The sequence below is a fragment of the Brassica oleracea genome, chromosome C2 (genome assembly GCF_000695525.1).
Source record: "Brassica oleracea var. oleracea cultivar TO1000 chromosome C2, BOL, whole genome shotgun sequence".
Lineage (NCBI taxonomy): Eukaryota > Viridiplantae > Streptophyta > Magnoliopsida > Brassicales > Brassicaceae > Brassica > Brassica oleracea.
In genome coordinates, this window is record NC_027749.1 from 10,619,880 (window position 1) to 10,636,923 (window position 17,044).

The following is a 17,044-nucleotide window of genomic DNA, read 5'->3' on the forward strand; positions in this document are numbered from 1 at the left end:
TATTTGTAGAAACAACCAAAAATGCTATCAAAATTTGATTGATGAATATCCAAAACATTTACTATGCAAAAGAGTTGGGATAAACTCAGATCCCCGAATCTGAAAACCAAACTAAATTCGGTCCAAAAATAGAATTGAATCCGAACTAAAACTGAACTAAAACTGGTTAAATATTCACATGAGTTCAAAATTTTGATATCTGAAAAAATAGAACTGAACCTGATTCAAAACGTAATATTACGTGTATCCGAATATATATGAATCATATTTATATATACTTATAAATATTTTCATTATTTTTACATTTAATATCCAAAATATATAAAGATATTTTGAAATGTTCAAATACTTGAAAATATAGACAAATAGTCAAAAGTAAATAATATTTAATATAGCAAAAAAAATCAAATAACAATAAATACTTAAAATATATACTGATTCTCCATCTAAATATTCAAGTCAAAATCATTTTTATGTTAAATTTAGGTATTTTGATATGTAATAAAATTTATATGTTATATATTAATTTTATTTTTAGATTTTGAAAAAAATAAATTATATATGAGTTTTAAAGTTTTAGATATAAATAAAATGGGTTATCTATATCTGAACCTAACTTGGACCAAATTTTTTAAATACATGAATAGGAATGCATTCTTCAAATTCAAAAATTTGAAATCCGAGCAGACCCAAACCAAACTGGAATGAGTATCAACATCATATAAATACATTTGAAAAAGAACTAATCGTATTTGATTTATAAAAATTAGAGCACACATCCGCGCGGACGCGCGTATCAAAAGCTAGTACATATTAAAGGAACTATTGGTCCTTCAAAAGCAAAATTTTAGGATTTGTATACAATCTTTAGAGACAAGTATCATTCTGTAGCTGATTAGATTTTAATAAAATTTATAATTTAAGTAAAAAGCTAAAATACATCAAAAATATTTTTTTTTTATCATTAAACTCTTCGTTTAAGATACTGTGTGGTTGCAGATGCTCTAAAACTATATATATGAAAAATTAGTATGGGGTCCACAAATTAAAAAAAAAATCAATTAATTTTTTTTGGAGAAATTGCAGTATATATACAAACATAACCAACATATTTGCTGGGATGGATTTTCCACTTTTCACACGACATGCTTTTTTTTAATGACCATACTGCTCCTATACACATTAGTTCGCTATCTAAAGTTTACTATATTGTTTTTGCATCATTACACGTGAAGTGAAGTGAAGTGAGAGATAGAATGAGAAATCTCATCACCATTCACCACAACCAATACAGTTCGAAATCATATTCATCATCTCTCTCTTCCTCTTTGGTTTCTCCGAAATTTCATTCTTCCATCTCTCATCTATGATTTATCCGCCGAAAACCATAGTTTCGTAAAATCTTCCAGATCTCTATCTCTTTACTGGGTTCGACGAGGAAACCTCGAAATAAATCTCTTTCCATCTCAATCGCCTAAACCTCTCTGGCGGAACCCCTATAGCCTGATTCTGTTCTCTCGTCTCACCAACGAGGAATCCCCGGAACAAAACTCCTTCTATCTTAAAGCTTTCATCGATCTCTTCCAGCAGCAAGCCGCTCTCAGCATGTCTTCCGTCGGAGGCATTGGTTCTGACCCTTCCGTCGCCAAAGACCTCGGCAATAGAGCCATGTTCCTAGCTCACGTCACTCGATTTTACCGCAAATAGCTCGTGCCTCGCGATGCCCTCAATGCTAAGGAAACATGTCCCGATGTCCCGCAAGCGTTGATTCTTCTTATCAATCGAAAGTTATGTGCTTTAATGTAAATTGATTGTAATGAAAAGGTGTGTGCTTGAGAATGATTTTGAATGTAATTTCTGAACTCCAGACTCTATGGTGCTGATAGTGGTTAATCAAGCGGAGATGGCATCTTAGGATCCAACGGTGGACGAGACAGTCCTATCTTGTCACCGGCCCACCGCCTTCGGGGATGGAGTCTGATGAGGGAACTGCTCTCAGATAATGGAAAAGGTTCAATCTATCCCAAAGTTGATTGCTTCTAGTTTGATTGCTAATAAAATAATTAATTCTACTGTGAAATTCTTAGCTGGCTAACTTTTTTTTTGTCTAGTTGCTATAAATTGTAGTTTATTTCAGGTTCGCGAAGCTAGTTGATAGTTTGAAGACCACTCAGTAAGTTATCACATAACTCTTTATTTACTTATCTATGTGGCTGGATACGTGTTATAGTGACTGGTTAAGATAAACATTATACGGTCAAGTAATATTAATTCCAACCGAAGCTCATGTACGTTTTGTTTCAGGTTCGGTGGCATTTCAGTTTCCAGCAAAGATCTTGTAGATATTGCGGAGAACCAAAGCCAATTTCAACCAATATATGGGATTATTTACTTATCTCTATGGCTGGATACATGTTATAGTAACTGGTTAAGATAAACATTATACAGCTAAGCAATATTAATACCAACCAAAGCTCATGTACGTTATGTTTCAGGTCTATTAACGTTAGTGGCATTTCAGTTTCAAGCAAAGATCTTATAGATATTGCGGAGAGGACCAGGCCGAAATTTAATGATGAATTTTTTTACGACATAGTAAAATGTGTTTTAATGATGAAATTTATGATACAACCGGGTACTAGATTTAACATGACATTTTTGTTACCATTAGCCGGTTACGAAAACGAACACATACAATTCAGCTCAAGTTACAATATTGGTACAACATAAGTAACTTTTTATGAATTGTTCCAAACCAACTAACAATAGACATAACCATCATTCGATTCAACAGAATGTAATTTTAAATATCTATATCAGCTATCATGTAAAGTATCAAGATAATTTGAAATATAACCATGTAAATTTAGGTAAGATCTAAAAATGTACATAGTCGGATAACTATAATTTAGGATAATTATAATAGAGAAAACGTACATAGTCGGATAACTATAGTGTTAACCGACCATTTATTACAATACTAAATAAGAATAATGATATCTAGATAATTAGTATATATTACCGGCTAACTATAACAATAAAAAGTTAAGAGAAATCTTAACAGGTTATTTTACGATCCATGGTTTAAAATTTTTGTTATGACAAAATAAAAATGATTACAAAATCATATAAGTAAAAGTCTAATTTAATTAATCATTAAGATTTAAAATATATATGTATATATATATATATCATTCTAAATTAAACTATAAACCATATTGAATAAATAAATATTTTAATTTCAAAATTTACTTTGAATAATTTTTTTTTGATAAAAGTTTTGAACTAACATTGATAAATTTTTTTAAATTATAAATTACTAAAATTATTAATCCCACAATGAAAATTTTGTTATCAGTAATTTAAAGTTTTTGCTATTAAAGATACACATGATCAAAAAAACATATGAGTAGAAAGCATCATTTAATAGACATTAATATTAAAAATGTACTATGTATGTTAATATCATTTAAATTTAATTACATATCCTATCAATATTTTTAAAAAAAATCTCCTATATATTATTTGTGAAACATTACAACTTCTTTTTGTAGCCACGTGACATCACTAGGATGATTCTTAGAATTATTAGAGAAATATGTTGGTACATCTAATTATATATTAAACTAACCATAAATTCATTATTAATATAATTTATTATTTCCTTAAATAAAGATTACGTAATAGCCTAATGTGACTAAAGTATATACGACAATTAATGATGAGGTTTTTGCCAAAACTAACCCACAACTTGATTTTAACCCCAAACCTATACCCAAACTTGAATCAAATGCAAAACTAACCTAAAAGCCTAGTGAAATTACAGCTCAGCCCCTTGTGACCAAACAAAAAAACAGAAGCCATTTTTACGAATATAGCCCTAGTAAATCGTCTGAGTCGTCTGAGATGTTGGAAGTCGTCTGGACGACTGAAGTGTAAGTCGTCTGGTACCGGTTTATTTTAAAAATAATTTATAAATCTTGTAAAAAAATATTTTGATGCGTGAAAAATAAAAATCAAGTAATTATAAACAGTTTTGAGTGATATAAATTAAGATATGATAAAATTGATTTGTTTTGAAGATAGATGAGTGGAAGTAGTGAATCATGAAATACTTTGGTTTAGGAGTTTGACAAACATATGTTGTAGTATTGTATGTATTGTTAGGGTTAGATTTTGGAAAACTAAAATGTTTTTTTCAAAAATTAGTTTTCACCTATATATGTTTATTTATGTGTATAGTAAACACTTTTCAAGTTTGATTTGGTTTTATGAAGTCTTTAATTAGATAATTAAGTTTAGGGGTTATGTTTAGGGTGTGGACGACTTATATTTCAGTCGTCTGTTGAATAATTTACTCGGACGACGTATATTTCAGTCGTCTGTTGAATAATTTACTCGGACGACGTATATTTCAGTCGTCTGTTGAATAATTTACTCGGACGACGTATATTTCAGTCGTCTGTTGAATAATTTACTCGGACGACGTATATTTCAGTCGTCTGTTGAATAATTTACTCGGACGACGTATATTTCAGTCGTCTGTTGAATAATTTACTCGGACGACGTATATTTCAGTCGTCTGTTGAATAATTTACTCGGACGACGTATATTTCAGTCGTCTGTTGAATAATTTACTCGGACGACGTATATTTCAGTCGTCTGTTGAATAATTTACTCGGACGACGTATATTTCAGTCGTCTGTTGAATAATTTACTCGGACGACGTATATTTCAGTCGTCTGTTGAATAATTTACTCGGACGACGTATATTTTAGTCGTTTGTTGAATAATTTACTCGGACGACTTACATTTCAGTCGTCTGGTGAAGTAATTAAAACAGATGACTTACATGTAAGTCGTCCAAATATTCCCGCCTAAAATTTTTTTAAAAAATTATTTTCCCGCTTAAATAATTTAAACCAGACGACTTACTTGTAAGTCGTCTGGAAAGTCTTCTATTTTAGTTTCCCGCTAAAAATATTTAATTTTCAGCTAAAAATATTAAACTCTCCTGGACGACTTACATGTAAGTCGTCTGTTTTAATTTTTTCACCAGACGACTGAAATGTAAGTCGTCCAGGAAGTCGTCTGAGTCAAAAATATTTAACCTAATTGGATTTTTTGTCTCCCTATATAAAGAAAAATTTACACATTCTCTCTCCTCCTCTCAAATGGCTGCAACAAAAATGTAATGTTCATCATTCTAAAACTCTCCATCCTCTCTCTAATCGCTTTGACTTGAAAACACCAAACTTTATATAAATTTTTCAGTTTTGTCTCATGTATTTCTTACTAATCTAACTCTTTTACAGGTTTTTAATCAAATGGTACTCATCTTCCACTAATTTAAAGGTAAACCTATTAATTTTAGATATGTATTTTTGTGTATTCTATAAATGTAGATTTATCTAATCTTCCACTCATTTTCTCGAACGTTTTTGGATATACAGGTTTTTCAGATCTGGATTTGATATGCAAGGTTTTTCAGATCTGGAAGACTTCTTGGATGACTTACCTGTTAGTCGTCTGGAAGTCGTCTGGACTTCTTGGAAGTCTTCTGACAAAGTCGTATGGACTTCCAGGAAGTCGTCTGGACTTCATGGAAGTCCTTTGACGAAGTCTCCCTTTCATAATAGATCTGAGCGTTTTTGTAAGTTCTTATGTCTGATTTTTCTTCATTTGGTAACTTCTTGTTGTATAAAGTTCTTACTTTTTTCCCAAACTAAAACTCTCCAAACCCACTCTAATCTCTTTGACTTGAAAACACCAAACTTTATATGAATTTTATAGTTTTGTCTCATGTTTTTTTACTAATCTATCTTTTTTGCAGGTTTTTAATTAGATGGTACTCATCTTCCACTAATTTAAAGGTAGATCTATTATTTTTAGATATGTATTTTTGTGTGTTCTAAATGTAGATTTATCTAATCTTCCACTCATTTTCTCTATTTTTAAGTCATTTAAACGTTTTTGGATATGCATGTTTTTCAAATCTGGAAGACTTCTTGGACGACTTACCTGTTAGTCGTCTGGAAGTCGTCTGGAAGTCGTCTGAACTTCCTAAAAGTCTTCTGACAAAGTCGTCTGAACTTCCTGGAAGTCGTCTAGACTTCTTAGAAGTCGTCTGGACTTCTTAAAAGTCGTGTGGTCTTGTCTACTCAAGTGGAATCCAAGCTTGTCTTTGTAGAGGAATGATCTATAATAGTTTTGTTTGTGGTCTGTTTTGTGAATTGCATGTCTACTCTTTTAGTTGTGAATTTTTTTGTAAAATCAGTAATAATGTTTTCCAAGATGTATTAAATGTGCTAACAATGTGTTTACACATTTACAAATCAATGAAATAATACACTTCAGTAGCCTTTTTCTTATCTTTGGATCTCTCATATGCAATAATAAACTCCAATGACCTTTTTCTCATCTTAATAAACAAGAATGTTGGTAGCTTTATATTGATACAACATTTTAAGAAGCATTTTAACCCTTCTTCCAACTCATAACAATAGTCATCATTATTGTCTATAACAATAATACATAAGAGATGGAAACAAACAATAGTAACTAGTCAAAGCATATCATATTTTATTATAAGTTTGCGTTGAAAAACTTAGTCAAATTTAGTAAAACTAAGGGAGAGAACATATTTTGTAAATATGAGTTTTACATATCTTGAAGTTACTTATCACTCTTAAAAATACAAGTTAATCAAAAACTAACGTAGAAGACTTAAAAACTAGCGGAGAAGACGCGGACGACTTCAATCTAAGTTGTCCAGACCACTAAACTATACGTCGTCTGGTCAACACAGAGATTATTTTTGCAATTGACTTTGAAATCTGTTATTTCGGACGACTGAAAAATAAGTCGCCTTAAAGATACACATGATCAAAAAAACATATGAGTAGAAAGCATCATTTAATAGACATTACTATTAAAAATGTACTATGTATGTTAATATCATTTAAATTTAATTACATATCCTATCAATTTTTTTAAAAAAAAATTGTTTGGATTAATAAAATTGATTTATATGTTTGCAACAATTTAATTATATATGTAATAGTTACTGGCTTTTAATTATTCAATATATATTTATTATTTCATAATATGTAAGAACATATAATACATAAAATAATTTATATATATATATAATGTTTATCCCGCGCAAGGCGCGGATCTTTATCTAGTTTACAAGTATATAATATAATCACATTTTAACTTAGTTTACTTACATATCAACTATATGAATACTTAAGTGAACCTTACCAAAAATAAAATCAAAGAAAATGAATACAAAAACATATGTTTATTAGCCGGCTAAACTAATTTATAGACAGAAACATATTTTGTTAGCCGGCTAAACTAATTTATAGACTAGAAACATATTTTGTTAGCCGTCTAAACTAATTTAACACTTAATTTAACAGTTTTTATTCGAAAGAGCGTTTGTATACCGAGTCCAGCAAGATGTTTGGAGACCTTTATGTCTCAGTGTATGACTTTAACAGGGTCACTATGAAGAAAGGCGAGACCTTTAGCTGCATCAAGCGCAACCTTAACCCGTAAGGTCCAAGAGAGCGGCCTACACTTCACACCATCTGCTTCAAAACCAATTCAAACATAAGAACAAACAGAGTCTCAATTAAAATCTATTTGATCAGTGACTCACTTGTGAAGAGATGATCCTCAAGACAACCCTTGTGCATAAACTCATACACAAGTAGCCTTTGCTCATCTTCCAAGCAGTAACCAATCAGTTTAACTAAGTTTTGGTGGCTTTAACTGCCCCAAGTAGTTAATCTCTATCTGAATTCATAACAAAACACACAAAGTCAGACAATTAACGTTTGAGATTAGAGAGACATAACAAGAACAATGTTGTGTGTAACAATACCAGCCATTCACGGTGACCTTGAAAGCCACCAGGGTTAAAAAGTTTAACAGCAATTACAAGGCGTTGACCGAAGTCAAAATCAAGGAGAAAAGAAAAAAAATGTGAATCTTTAGTTAAATCATGTGAAGATTCGTGAAAATTTCATTCTTTTTGTAAAAACCCATCATTGATTAACTCATGTAAGATCGAATCTAAAGGAAAATTTTCAACTTTTTTCCAAGCAAATTATATAAAAATATAAACTTTTTTGGAATTTGCAGAGAACATACTATTGACACGAGAGCTAAGGCAAGAACCCATTTCTAGACAATGGAAGCAAAATAAAGGAATCTTATGTTTGCTATTTTCTGACAATAAGTTGCTTCTTGAATTGTGTTTGTGTAAAACAGAGATATCAAGAAACAGAGTGACGAAGAGAGAGAGAAACAGAGTGACAATAAGTTGCTTCGGTTTTTAATGCTTCATTACTGGTCGAATTCTACAGGCTATATTTTAATATGTATATTCATGTGATCATTACCAAAGCCTTTCGTTTCTTTTAGTTGTTGCACAAAAAAAAAAAAGCTATAGGGTCAACACGGTCTTTTTGTGTGGAAAAGAGCTGGACCTTATGGTTGGGCCACTGATTTTTCCATCTCTGCATAATCTTTCTATATTTTGTATGCAAATGGTTCTTCTTCTTTTTTCTTTTGCTTGTTTATTAAAAGATATTATTTTTTTTTTGACATCTACAAAAGAAAATAGACTCATATAGACTCTGTTAACCAAGAGGGTAGCTCTGCATCCATGTAAACGACGAACGACGGTTGAATTCTTGCACTCCGTGCTAGTTTGTCCACCTGTGTGTTCTGCGTTCTTGGTAGATAGATGATCTCCGAGCTGAAATCCAGTACTAAGGGTCTTTATATCTGTCAAGTAGTTTGCAAACGCTGGCCATTCTTCTGGTTCCGAAACCATCTTCACCAATTGAGAACAATCTGTTGCAAATGTGACCCGAACCTGCCGCAAATTCCGCATACATTCCATTGCCCAGATTAGTGATTCAAACTCTACATGGAGAGGTGAAAGACTAGCTCAGGTGTTTCTTGCACCCATCAAACCATCAAATCCTGGTAAGGTGCTATACCATCCTTGTCCCGAGAAGTTATCATTTGCCTTCCATGAGCCATCAGAGAAGCACCCTTACAATCTCTTTGTATTGTGAGATTTAGGGCTTTGGTTTCAAAATTTGTTTTTTTTTTTCTTTAATTTTAATTTTGGAATGAATGTGTGATGCAGTGCTGCTGTAAAGGGCAAAATGGGAAGAGAAAAGAAGAGTCCTGGCTTGAAGATCCTCTGGGTTTGGACTATTGGCACTGCTGCTAGTATGACACTCTTTCTCTCTCATTCTTAATACATCTAATCCTTGTTAAGGATAACTCGCCAAAATAGATGATCTTTTTTTTTTTTTCTGGACTTGGTTGCAGTATTGGTGGCGAGTGTTGTCCGTACAAGAATGCATGACATGGAGACGATGATGAACCAGGAACAAGCACCACCGAAACAAAACCAGAACGTAAATGCTGGCCACTCCTGCAAATTTTTCCTAACCGATAGACATCCAGATAATATTTGCCACAGAAAATGTCGTATTTTCGATGGGCATCGAGTTTTCCAGCAGAAGGACTTGAGTGAGTCTACCGTGGGTCCGTAGGTTTCTGCCTGAGATTGCTGATCTGGGTATACCCGCTCCACCTGATAACCTGATTTAACCGTATACCGTCCATTTTTCAAAAAGTGCCATCCATCTCTATCTGCCATCTGACTACTCAGTGGTATACTTGTAATGATTTTCACGTCTTCAGGATCCACCAAGGTGTGAAGAGCATGTAAATTCCATGAGCGTGAGACTGGATCTATGAGCGAGTCAACTGTAAGGTCCGGGTAAAAAGAAAAATGATTTTGATTTGCTGGTTTCGGGCGAGTGGTTGGGAGCCATGGGTCATTCCAGGGGGTTTATTAAAAGATATTAATTAGGTTTTTGTGTAAGAAAAACAAATATATTAATTAGTGTAACATATAGATGTATAAATATATATATATATATATATTTCAATTGGTTATTTTATAATAAAATAAAATTTTATAATAAAATAAAATTTTATAATAAAATTTTATATTATTATTTAATATATATTATGATATTTAATTTTTTTTGTATGGGGTTTCCTAAATCGGCCCTGTTGATATTAACCAAAATCATCGCCATTGCCACTGGAGTACAACCAAAAAGACTAACAATGACTTATTTGCGTTAGAGAGATGCACGAATGAAGCAACTTGAGAAAAAGACAGAACGAGGAACTTTTTGCATGAACCTTAATGACTAGACTCTACATAATAGCATTCCCATAAAGTCCAGGCCATGAAAAATTATATTATTCAACTGAGTAATGACTAGACTCTACATGATAGAAAATAAGCAGATTCTTTGAGTTTAAACGAGTTTTGGATTCAGAATTACGAAGCATAAATAGCCCTCTTGAAATCAAATTCGTTTATAAGATTTATAGTTATTTCATACGTATAGTTCACACTTCAACAAAACAAATGTAATTAAGTGAACATGCATGTATTATTTCCTTTTAGCGTAAGCTATAAGTGTCAATGGAATGTGCCAGTGGAGTAAAAACAACGAAACAAGGCCTGAAATCGCGCAAGCGAGATCAAAAGGAAAGCAACCATAGAATAACTAGGGCAAAGCTGATCTGTTTTCCAAATTGTTCCCCTTCTGTAGCTGTAAAACCACATGCCCTAATTCTATATTCGGTTCTTGTGTAATTCGTTCCAATTACTTCTTATACACGCAACCACTAAGTTAAAGCCTCAGTGATTGCAAGGACTCAGCAATTCAAAAAGAAACGATTTGAGAGATGGAGGGAGAAACCATAAGTCTCGTCATAGTATGCATTTCTGCAATAATTTCTACATCTTACTGTTACTACATAACATCTAGAATCAAAGCTGGAGTTTTTCGATTACTTTTTGTTCTTCCCGTTTGTGCTTTGTTTCATGCTTTTCCTCTGTTTTTCTCTACTCTTCATATCTCTTGTTGCGTATCTATTTTCCTTGCATGGCTCGCTAGTTTTAAGCTCATACTCTTCTCTTTTGATCGAGGTCCGCTTTTCCCACTTCCCTCAAATATTTTCCGATTCATCTGCTTCACTTGCTTGCCCATCAAGGCCCAACAAAACCCTAAGCCTAAAAATCAAATCCCCAAATGGGTTTTCCCCATCAAAGTTGCCATATTCGGTGTGGTGTTACATAGGTATATGATTACAAACAACATATGTCTCCACTTGTGCTATTGGTTCTCTATTCTCTGCATGTATACTTGGAGCTAGAAATTATTTTGATGCTCGTCAAACTTTTGGTTTTATCACTCTTGGGTGCGATCTGGAGCCGCAGTTCAATGAACCATACTTAGCCACATCTCTTCAAGACTACTGGGGTCGCCGGTGGAACCTTATGATCCCGGCAATCCTTCGGCCGGCCATATACCTCCCAGTGCGGCAGCTTTGTAGAGGCCGCATGAGCCCCGATTGGGCTAGATTTTTGGCGGTTATGGCGACGTTCATTGTCTCTGGTGTAGGTCACGAGGTGTTCTTTTTCACTATAACCTTTGAAACTACAATCGACTTTTGGTTGGAACTAGGGCGTCGAAAAAAATCGTTGGGAATTCGTAAGACATTTTCCGACGAACTACTTACAGAAGTGTACCAATGGGGAAGAATCGTCAGAAATTTTCAACTACAATCGACTTTTGGTTGTCGTTTAACTAACGTCATGAATTCTTGAATACCTTGTGTGTATTATTCTATGAGTAAATTTGTAATTTAGATCCATCTAAAGTTGATTCATCCAATAACGAAAATAATAATCAGAATCATGATTTTTTTTCTTTGTTGTAACTTGTGAATGAATAAAGGGAGAGATGATATTTACAGAAAAATCTGAGCAAATTCCCAATAGGTTTCCGATGAAAAGAAAAAGTGGTCGGAAATTCATTGGGAATATTCAACTTTTCATAAAAAATAAAAAATAAATAAATAAATAAATAAATATTCAACTTTTCAAATGGCTCTTTTACGACTACTATTATATCCGTCGCGAAGTTGACAATGGATTCCCAAAAATTTCTCGACGAAAAATTACAATAATTACATAGCAGATAATTTTTTCCTAGAGATTTCGTCAGGAATTTATTGACAAACATATTTCCTCGGGTAATGGTTCCAGCCTGAATGGTTCTAGACTCTACATGACAGAAAATAATCAGATTCTTTGAGTTTAAACGAGTTTTGGATTCTGAATTACGAAGCATAGCCACCTTGAAATCAAACTCGTTGATAAGATTTATAGTTATTTAATACTTCTCAAGTATGGTTCACACTTGAACAAAAAAAAAGGTTTATAAAGTCAGTAATCAATATGCATGCATTATTTACTTTTAGCGTAAGCTAAGTGTCAATGGAGTGTGCCATTGGAGTAAAAATAACGAAACAATGACTGAAATCACGCAAGTAAGATCAAAAGAAGCAACCAAAAAAATAATAGCTGTAAAACACATGCCCTAATTATATATTTGATTCGAATTACTTCTTATACACACAACCACCAAGTTAAAGCCTTGGTGACTGCAAGCACTCAGCAATGCAAAAACAAAAGATTTGAGAGATGGAGGGAGAAACCATAAGTCTCGTCATAGTATGCGTTTCTGCTATAGTTTCTACATCTTACTGTTACTACATATCAACCAGAATCAAAGCTGGAGTTTTTAGGCTAATCTCTGTTCTTCCCGTTTGTGCTTTGTTTCAAATTCTTCCTATGTTTTTCTTTACTCTTCATATCTCTTGTTCCTTATCTGTTTTCCTTTCATGGCTCGCTGGTTTTAAACTCATACTCTTCTCTTTCGATCAAGGTCCTCTTTTCCCACTTCCCCCAAATATCTTCCGATTCATTTGCTTCACTTGCTTGCCCATCAAGGCCCAACAAAACCCTAATTCTAAAACTCAATTTCCCAAATGGGTTTTCCCCATCAAAGTTGCCATATTTGGTGTGGTTGTACATATGTATGATTACAAACAATATATGTCTCCACTTGTGCTATTGGCTATATATCCTCTGCATATATATTTGGAGCTAGAAATTGTTTTGATGCTCGTCAAACTTTTGGTTTTTATCATTCTTGGGTGTGATCTGGAGCCGCAGTTCAATGAACCATACTTAGCCACCTCTCTTCAAGACTTCTGGGGTCGCCGGTGGAACCTTATGGTCACGCAACTTCTTAAGCCGGCTATATACATCCCCGTGTGGCGGCTTTGCAATGGCCGAATGAGCTCCGATCATGCTAGGTTTTTGGCGGTTATGGCGACGTTCATTTTCTCTGGTGTAGCACACGAGGTGTTCTTTTTCACTTTAACGTTTGAGATGCCTACAGGAGAAGTGGCTTGTTTCTTTGTGTTACATGGAGTTTGCACTGCCGCTGAGATAGCTGCGAAGAGGACCGAGTTTGTGCGGCGGTGGAGGGTGAGTCCAACAGTGTCGCGGCTGTTTACGGTGGGATTTGTGGTTATGACGAGTGGTTGGTTGCTTTTCCCTACGGCTGCAAGAAGCAACATGCTGGATAGAGCCGCTAATGAAGCCTTGTTGTCCATTGATTTCTTCAAGCGCACGTTTTTGTACTTATAATAAATTGTCCAATCATGATTTATGGATTTATGTGCTTCTGAATTATCAATCTGATGAGACTATAAGTGATGTTAGATTGGTGATGATGAGTATATTGTATTTTAATATTTTTTTATATTGCAAATAATTAAATTGCCAATGTTTTGTTCCTGAGATAAAGGACAAGAGAGTATCTCATGTTCTCATTTCACGTTGCATAGTTGCTTAGTTGTTTCGTTGCTTTCACAGCTGTAGAAACGTGTAGTTCCATATCTATTGTAAATAGAAAAGAAAACAAAGAAAAAAGCAGATTGACTTTACTAGAAAAACTTGTGTTTGTATTTGTGTCTACACAAATATCTTAATTTTTGAAGAGGAACTTTAATCGGTATTAAAGCAATCTTGTGTTCTAAGGTATCAACGGATCTCTCTACTTCTTCGAGCTAGTCTCTCCTTTTAACATTTCTATCCTATGTTTTATTGTTTTCATGTTATTGTTGTTCATCTTTCCGTCGAGTATATCTCCGGTTGTAACCGTTTTAACCCCTTAGGTTTAAATTAATGAATTTTGTGCACAAAAAAAAGTATCAAAAGAATGATCACATTTACTCTTAACACAATCATATATCGTTTGTTGAGATGCTAAATATAACTTAAGACTGAAGAGACGTTATATACTGGAAACGTCTTCTTTTATGGTTTGTTGTCTTAGTTTTTTTTTTTTAGTGGTTAATTCATTGGGATCTGTAGATTTGACGAGTGGTTGGTTGTTTTTCCCTCCTCTTATAAGAAGTGGCATGTCCAATTAGACTCCCTAACGAATCCTTGTCGTTCATTGATTTTGTCAAGGACAATTTTTCTACTTTTGGGTATGATTCATGGATATATGTGTATTTTATTATGGATTATCAAATCATATTACTCTGTGGAATTTCAGAATAATACTCATGGTGATTAGTGTTTTTAGTAGGTCATCTATTATAGATGTTCATTTGGAGAAACGAGTGCGGTATATGAATCATCTAACTGATGAAATACTAATTATGTCACCTCTTTAAAACTTAATGCCTCCAAAACTACTTAAAAAATTAGGGTTCTGATACCATCACCTCTTTAGCTTTTACTGGCTATTATATTTCTAAGTTTCTAGAGTCATAGCATGATATTTATTGAAATGATGGAGAGATACACATGAAGCTTTTTTGTTTGTTGATTTCGTTAACCAGAAGTTATTAATCTTCTTAGGAATATTTATGACGAGTGTTACTTAACGTTTTTAGTCTTCAAAGGTTGTTTGAAATCAGGATCTTGATTCGCAGTCTGTCAAACGAAATAAAATTTTTTGCATGAATCATTGATAACGTTCCCATAGAGTTTTAAACCATGACAAATTATATGTATTCACCTGAGTAATGACCAGACTCTCGTTGGTAGAAAAGCAGCAGATTCTTTGAGTTCAAACGAGTTATGGATTCAGAATTACGGATCATAGCCCTCATTTCTAAAATTTATAATTATACTTAAGCTAAGTGTGGTCTAGACTTAAACATAACAAGTGTTAAAAAGTCAACATGTATTAGTTACTTTTAGAGTACGCTAAGTGCCAATGGAGTAAAAGAAACGAAACAATTACTGAAATCGCACTCGTGAGATGCACAAAGGAAGCAACCTTAGAAGAACTAGGGCAAAAGCTGATCTGTTTTCTCGAATCTTGTTCCATTGTGTAGCTGTAAAACCACATGCCCTAATTAATATCTCGGTTCTTATTTATTCATTCTCATTACTTCTTATACACGCAACCACTAAGTTAAAGCCTCAGTGATTGCAAGAACTCAGCAACACAAAAAGAAAAGATCTGAGTTATGGATGGAGAAGTCATAGGTTTCGTCATAGTATGGGTTCTTGCAGTAATCTCTGTATCTTACTGTTACTACATATCCTCCAGAATCAAAGCTGGAGTTCTTAGGTTAATCTCCGTTGTTCCCGTTTGTGCTTTCTTTCAAGTTCTTCCTCTTTTTTTCACTTCTCTTCATCTCTCTAGTTGTTTAGCTGTTTTCCTTTCATGTCTCGCTAGTGCAAAACTCGTACTCTTCTCTTTTGATAAAGGTTCTCTTTTCCCACTTCCCTCAAATATCTTCCGGTTCAGCTGCTTCACTTGCTTGCCCATCAAGGCTCAACAAAACCCTAATCCTAAAAATCAAATCCCCAAATGGCTTTTCCCCATTAAAGTTGCTATATTCGCTGTGGTGTTACATATGTATGATTACAAACAATATATGTCTCCAGTTGTGCTATTGGTTCTGTATACTCTCCATGTATACTTGGAGCTCGACATTGCCTTGATGCTAGTCAAACTTTTGGTCTTAATCACTCTTGGGTGCGATCTAGAGCCGCAGGCCGATGAACCATACTTAGCCACCTCTCTTCAAGACTTCTGGGGTCGCCGGTGGAACCTTATGGTCCCGGCAATCCTTCGGCCGGCTATATACATCCCCGTGCGGCAGTTTTGTAGAGGCCTAATGAGCTCTGATTGGGCTACATTTTTGGCGGTTTTGGCAACGTTCGTTGCCTCTGGTGTAGCTCACGAGGTGTTCTTCTTCGCTTTGACCTTTGAGATTCCTACAGGAGAAGTGGCTTGCTTCTTTGTGTTACATGGAGTTTGCACTACTGTCGAGGTAGCTATGAAGAGGACAGAGTTTGTGCGGCGTTGGAGAGTGAGTCCAACAGTGTCGCGGCTGCTTACGGTGGGGTTTGTGGTTGTGACTAGTGGCTGGTTGCTTTTCCCTACTCTTGCAAGAAGCGACATGCTGGAGAAACTCGCTAACGAAGCCTTGCTGTCCATTGATTTCGTCAAGCGCACGTTTTATAGTTTTTGGTGGTGATAGTAAATGGCTAAATCATGATTTTTTATAAAAATAAATGGTTAAATCATGATTTGTGGATTTATGTGCTTCTAGACAAGATCATTTTATGCTGTTAATCGTGTTTCGACGAGAGTATTATAAAAGCATCATTAACCTAAAAACTCAATTTTTAAGTATTAAATGTTACTTAAGAGACCTAGTTAAGAGATATCAATATTTTTGTGCTCCAATGAGAGTCTCTTATTTAGAAGTTCTTTTAAAAAAAAAAAATAAACATTGTTTAATTAAAGATTAAAGAGAGAAGATGAGTAAAGAATGACACTACAAGAAAACATATTTTTTACAAGGGCAGTATTCGTTGTAAATTCGTCGTAACGGGGTATTACGACGAATTAACTTCGAAAGACATTTCGTTGTTAAACGTCCGTCGTAACGGAGGTTTCGTCGTAAACGACTCGTTACGTTTACGACGAAATATATTCCTCGTAAAGCGCAGAGAAATAATTCGTCGTAAAAGACACGTAAGATTTCGTTGTAAAGCCCACGTAATGATTTCGATGTAAAGCACACGTAAATA

General features: G+C 34.0%; 3 protein-coding genes, 1 long non-coding RNA gene and 1 pseudogene across 4 annotated transcripts; all 5 read left to right on the plus strand.

The window, feature by feature from the left end:
- Window positions 1-1,194: 1,194 nt before the first annotated feature.
- LOC106326077 lies at window positions 1,195-2,572 on the plus strand. Its single transcript, XR_001267127.1, has 3 exons — window positions 1,195-2,011; window positions 2,112-2,173; window positions 2,305-2,572. It is a non-coding gene; the product is annotated as an uncharacterized LOC106326077 (long non-coding RNA).
- A 6,582-nt stretch (window positions 2,573-9,154) lies between these two features.
- On the plus strand, window positions 9,155-9,587 carry LOC106323415. Its single transcript, XM_013761549.1, has 2 exons — window positions 9,155-9,258; window positions 9,361-9,587. Exons 1-2 carry the CDS (start codon window positions 9,192-9,194, stop codon window positions 9,585-9,587), a joined length of 294 nt encoding a protein of 97 aa, XP_013617003.1. The 5' UTR covers window positions 9,155-9,191.
- Window positions 9,588-10,806: 1,219 nt separating this feature from the next.
- Window positions 10,807-11,731, plus strand: LOC106323416 (annotated as a pseudogene).
- Window positions 11,732-12,610: 879 nt separating this feature from the next.
- On the plus strand, window positions 12,611-13,624 carry LOC106323417 (probable long-chain-alcohol O-fatty-acyltransferase 4). Its single transcript, XM_013761550.1, has one exon. The coding sequence runs from the start codon at window positions 12,611-12,613 to the stop codon at window positions 13,622-13,624; it is 1,014 nt and encodes a 337-aa protein (XP_013617004.1).
- A 1,841-nt stretch (window positions 13,625-15,465) lies between these two features.
- On the plus strand, window positions 15,466-16,485 carry LOC106323418 (probable long-chain-alcohol O-fatty-acyltransferase 4). Its single transcript, XM_013761551.1, has one exon. The coding sequence runs from the start codon at window positions 15,466-15,468 to the stop codon at window positions 16,483-16,485; it is 1,020 nt and encodes a 339-aa protein (XP_013617005.1).
- Window positions 16,486-17,044: the final 559 nt, after the last annotated feature.

Coding starts and splice junctions, on each gene's coding strand:
- LOC106323415 (XM_013761549.1), top strand. CDS start 9,192: ATGGGAAGAGAAAAGAAGAGTCCTGGCTTGAAGATCCTCTGGGTTTGG. Junction 9,259..9,360: donor GACTATTGGCACTGCTGCTA/GTATGACACTCT, acceptor ACTTGGTTGCAG/TATTGGTGGCGAGTGTTGTC.
- LOC106323417 (XM_013761550.1), top strand. CDS start 12,611: ATGGAGGGAGAAACCATAAGTCTCGTCATAGTATGCGTTTCTGCTATA.
- LOC106323418 (XM_013761551.1), top strand. CDS start 15,466: ATGGATGGAGAAGTCATAGGTTTCGTCATAGTATGGGTTCTTGCAGTA.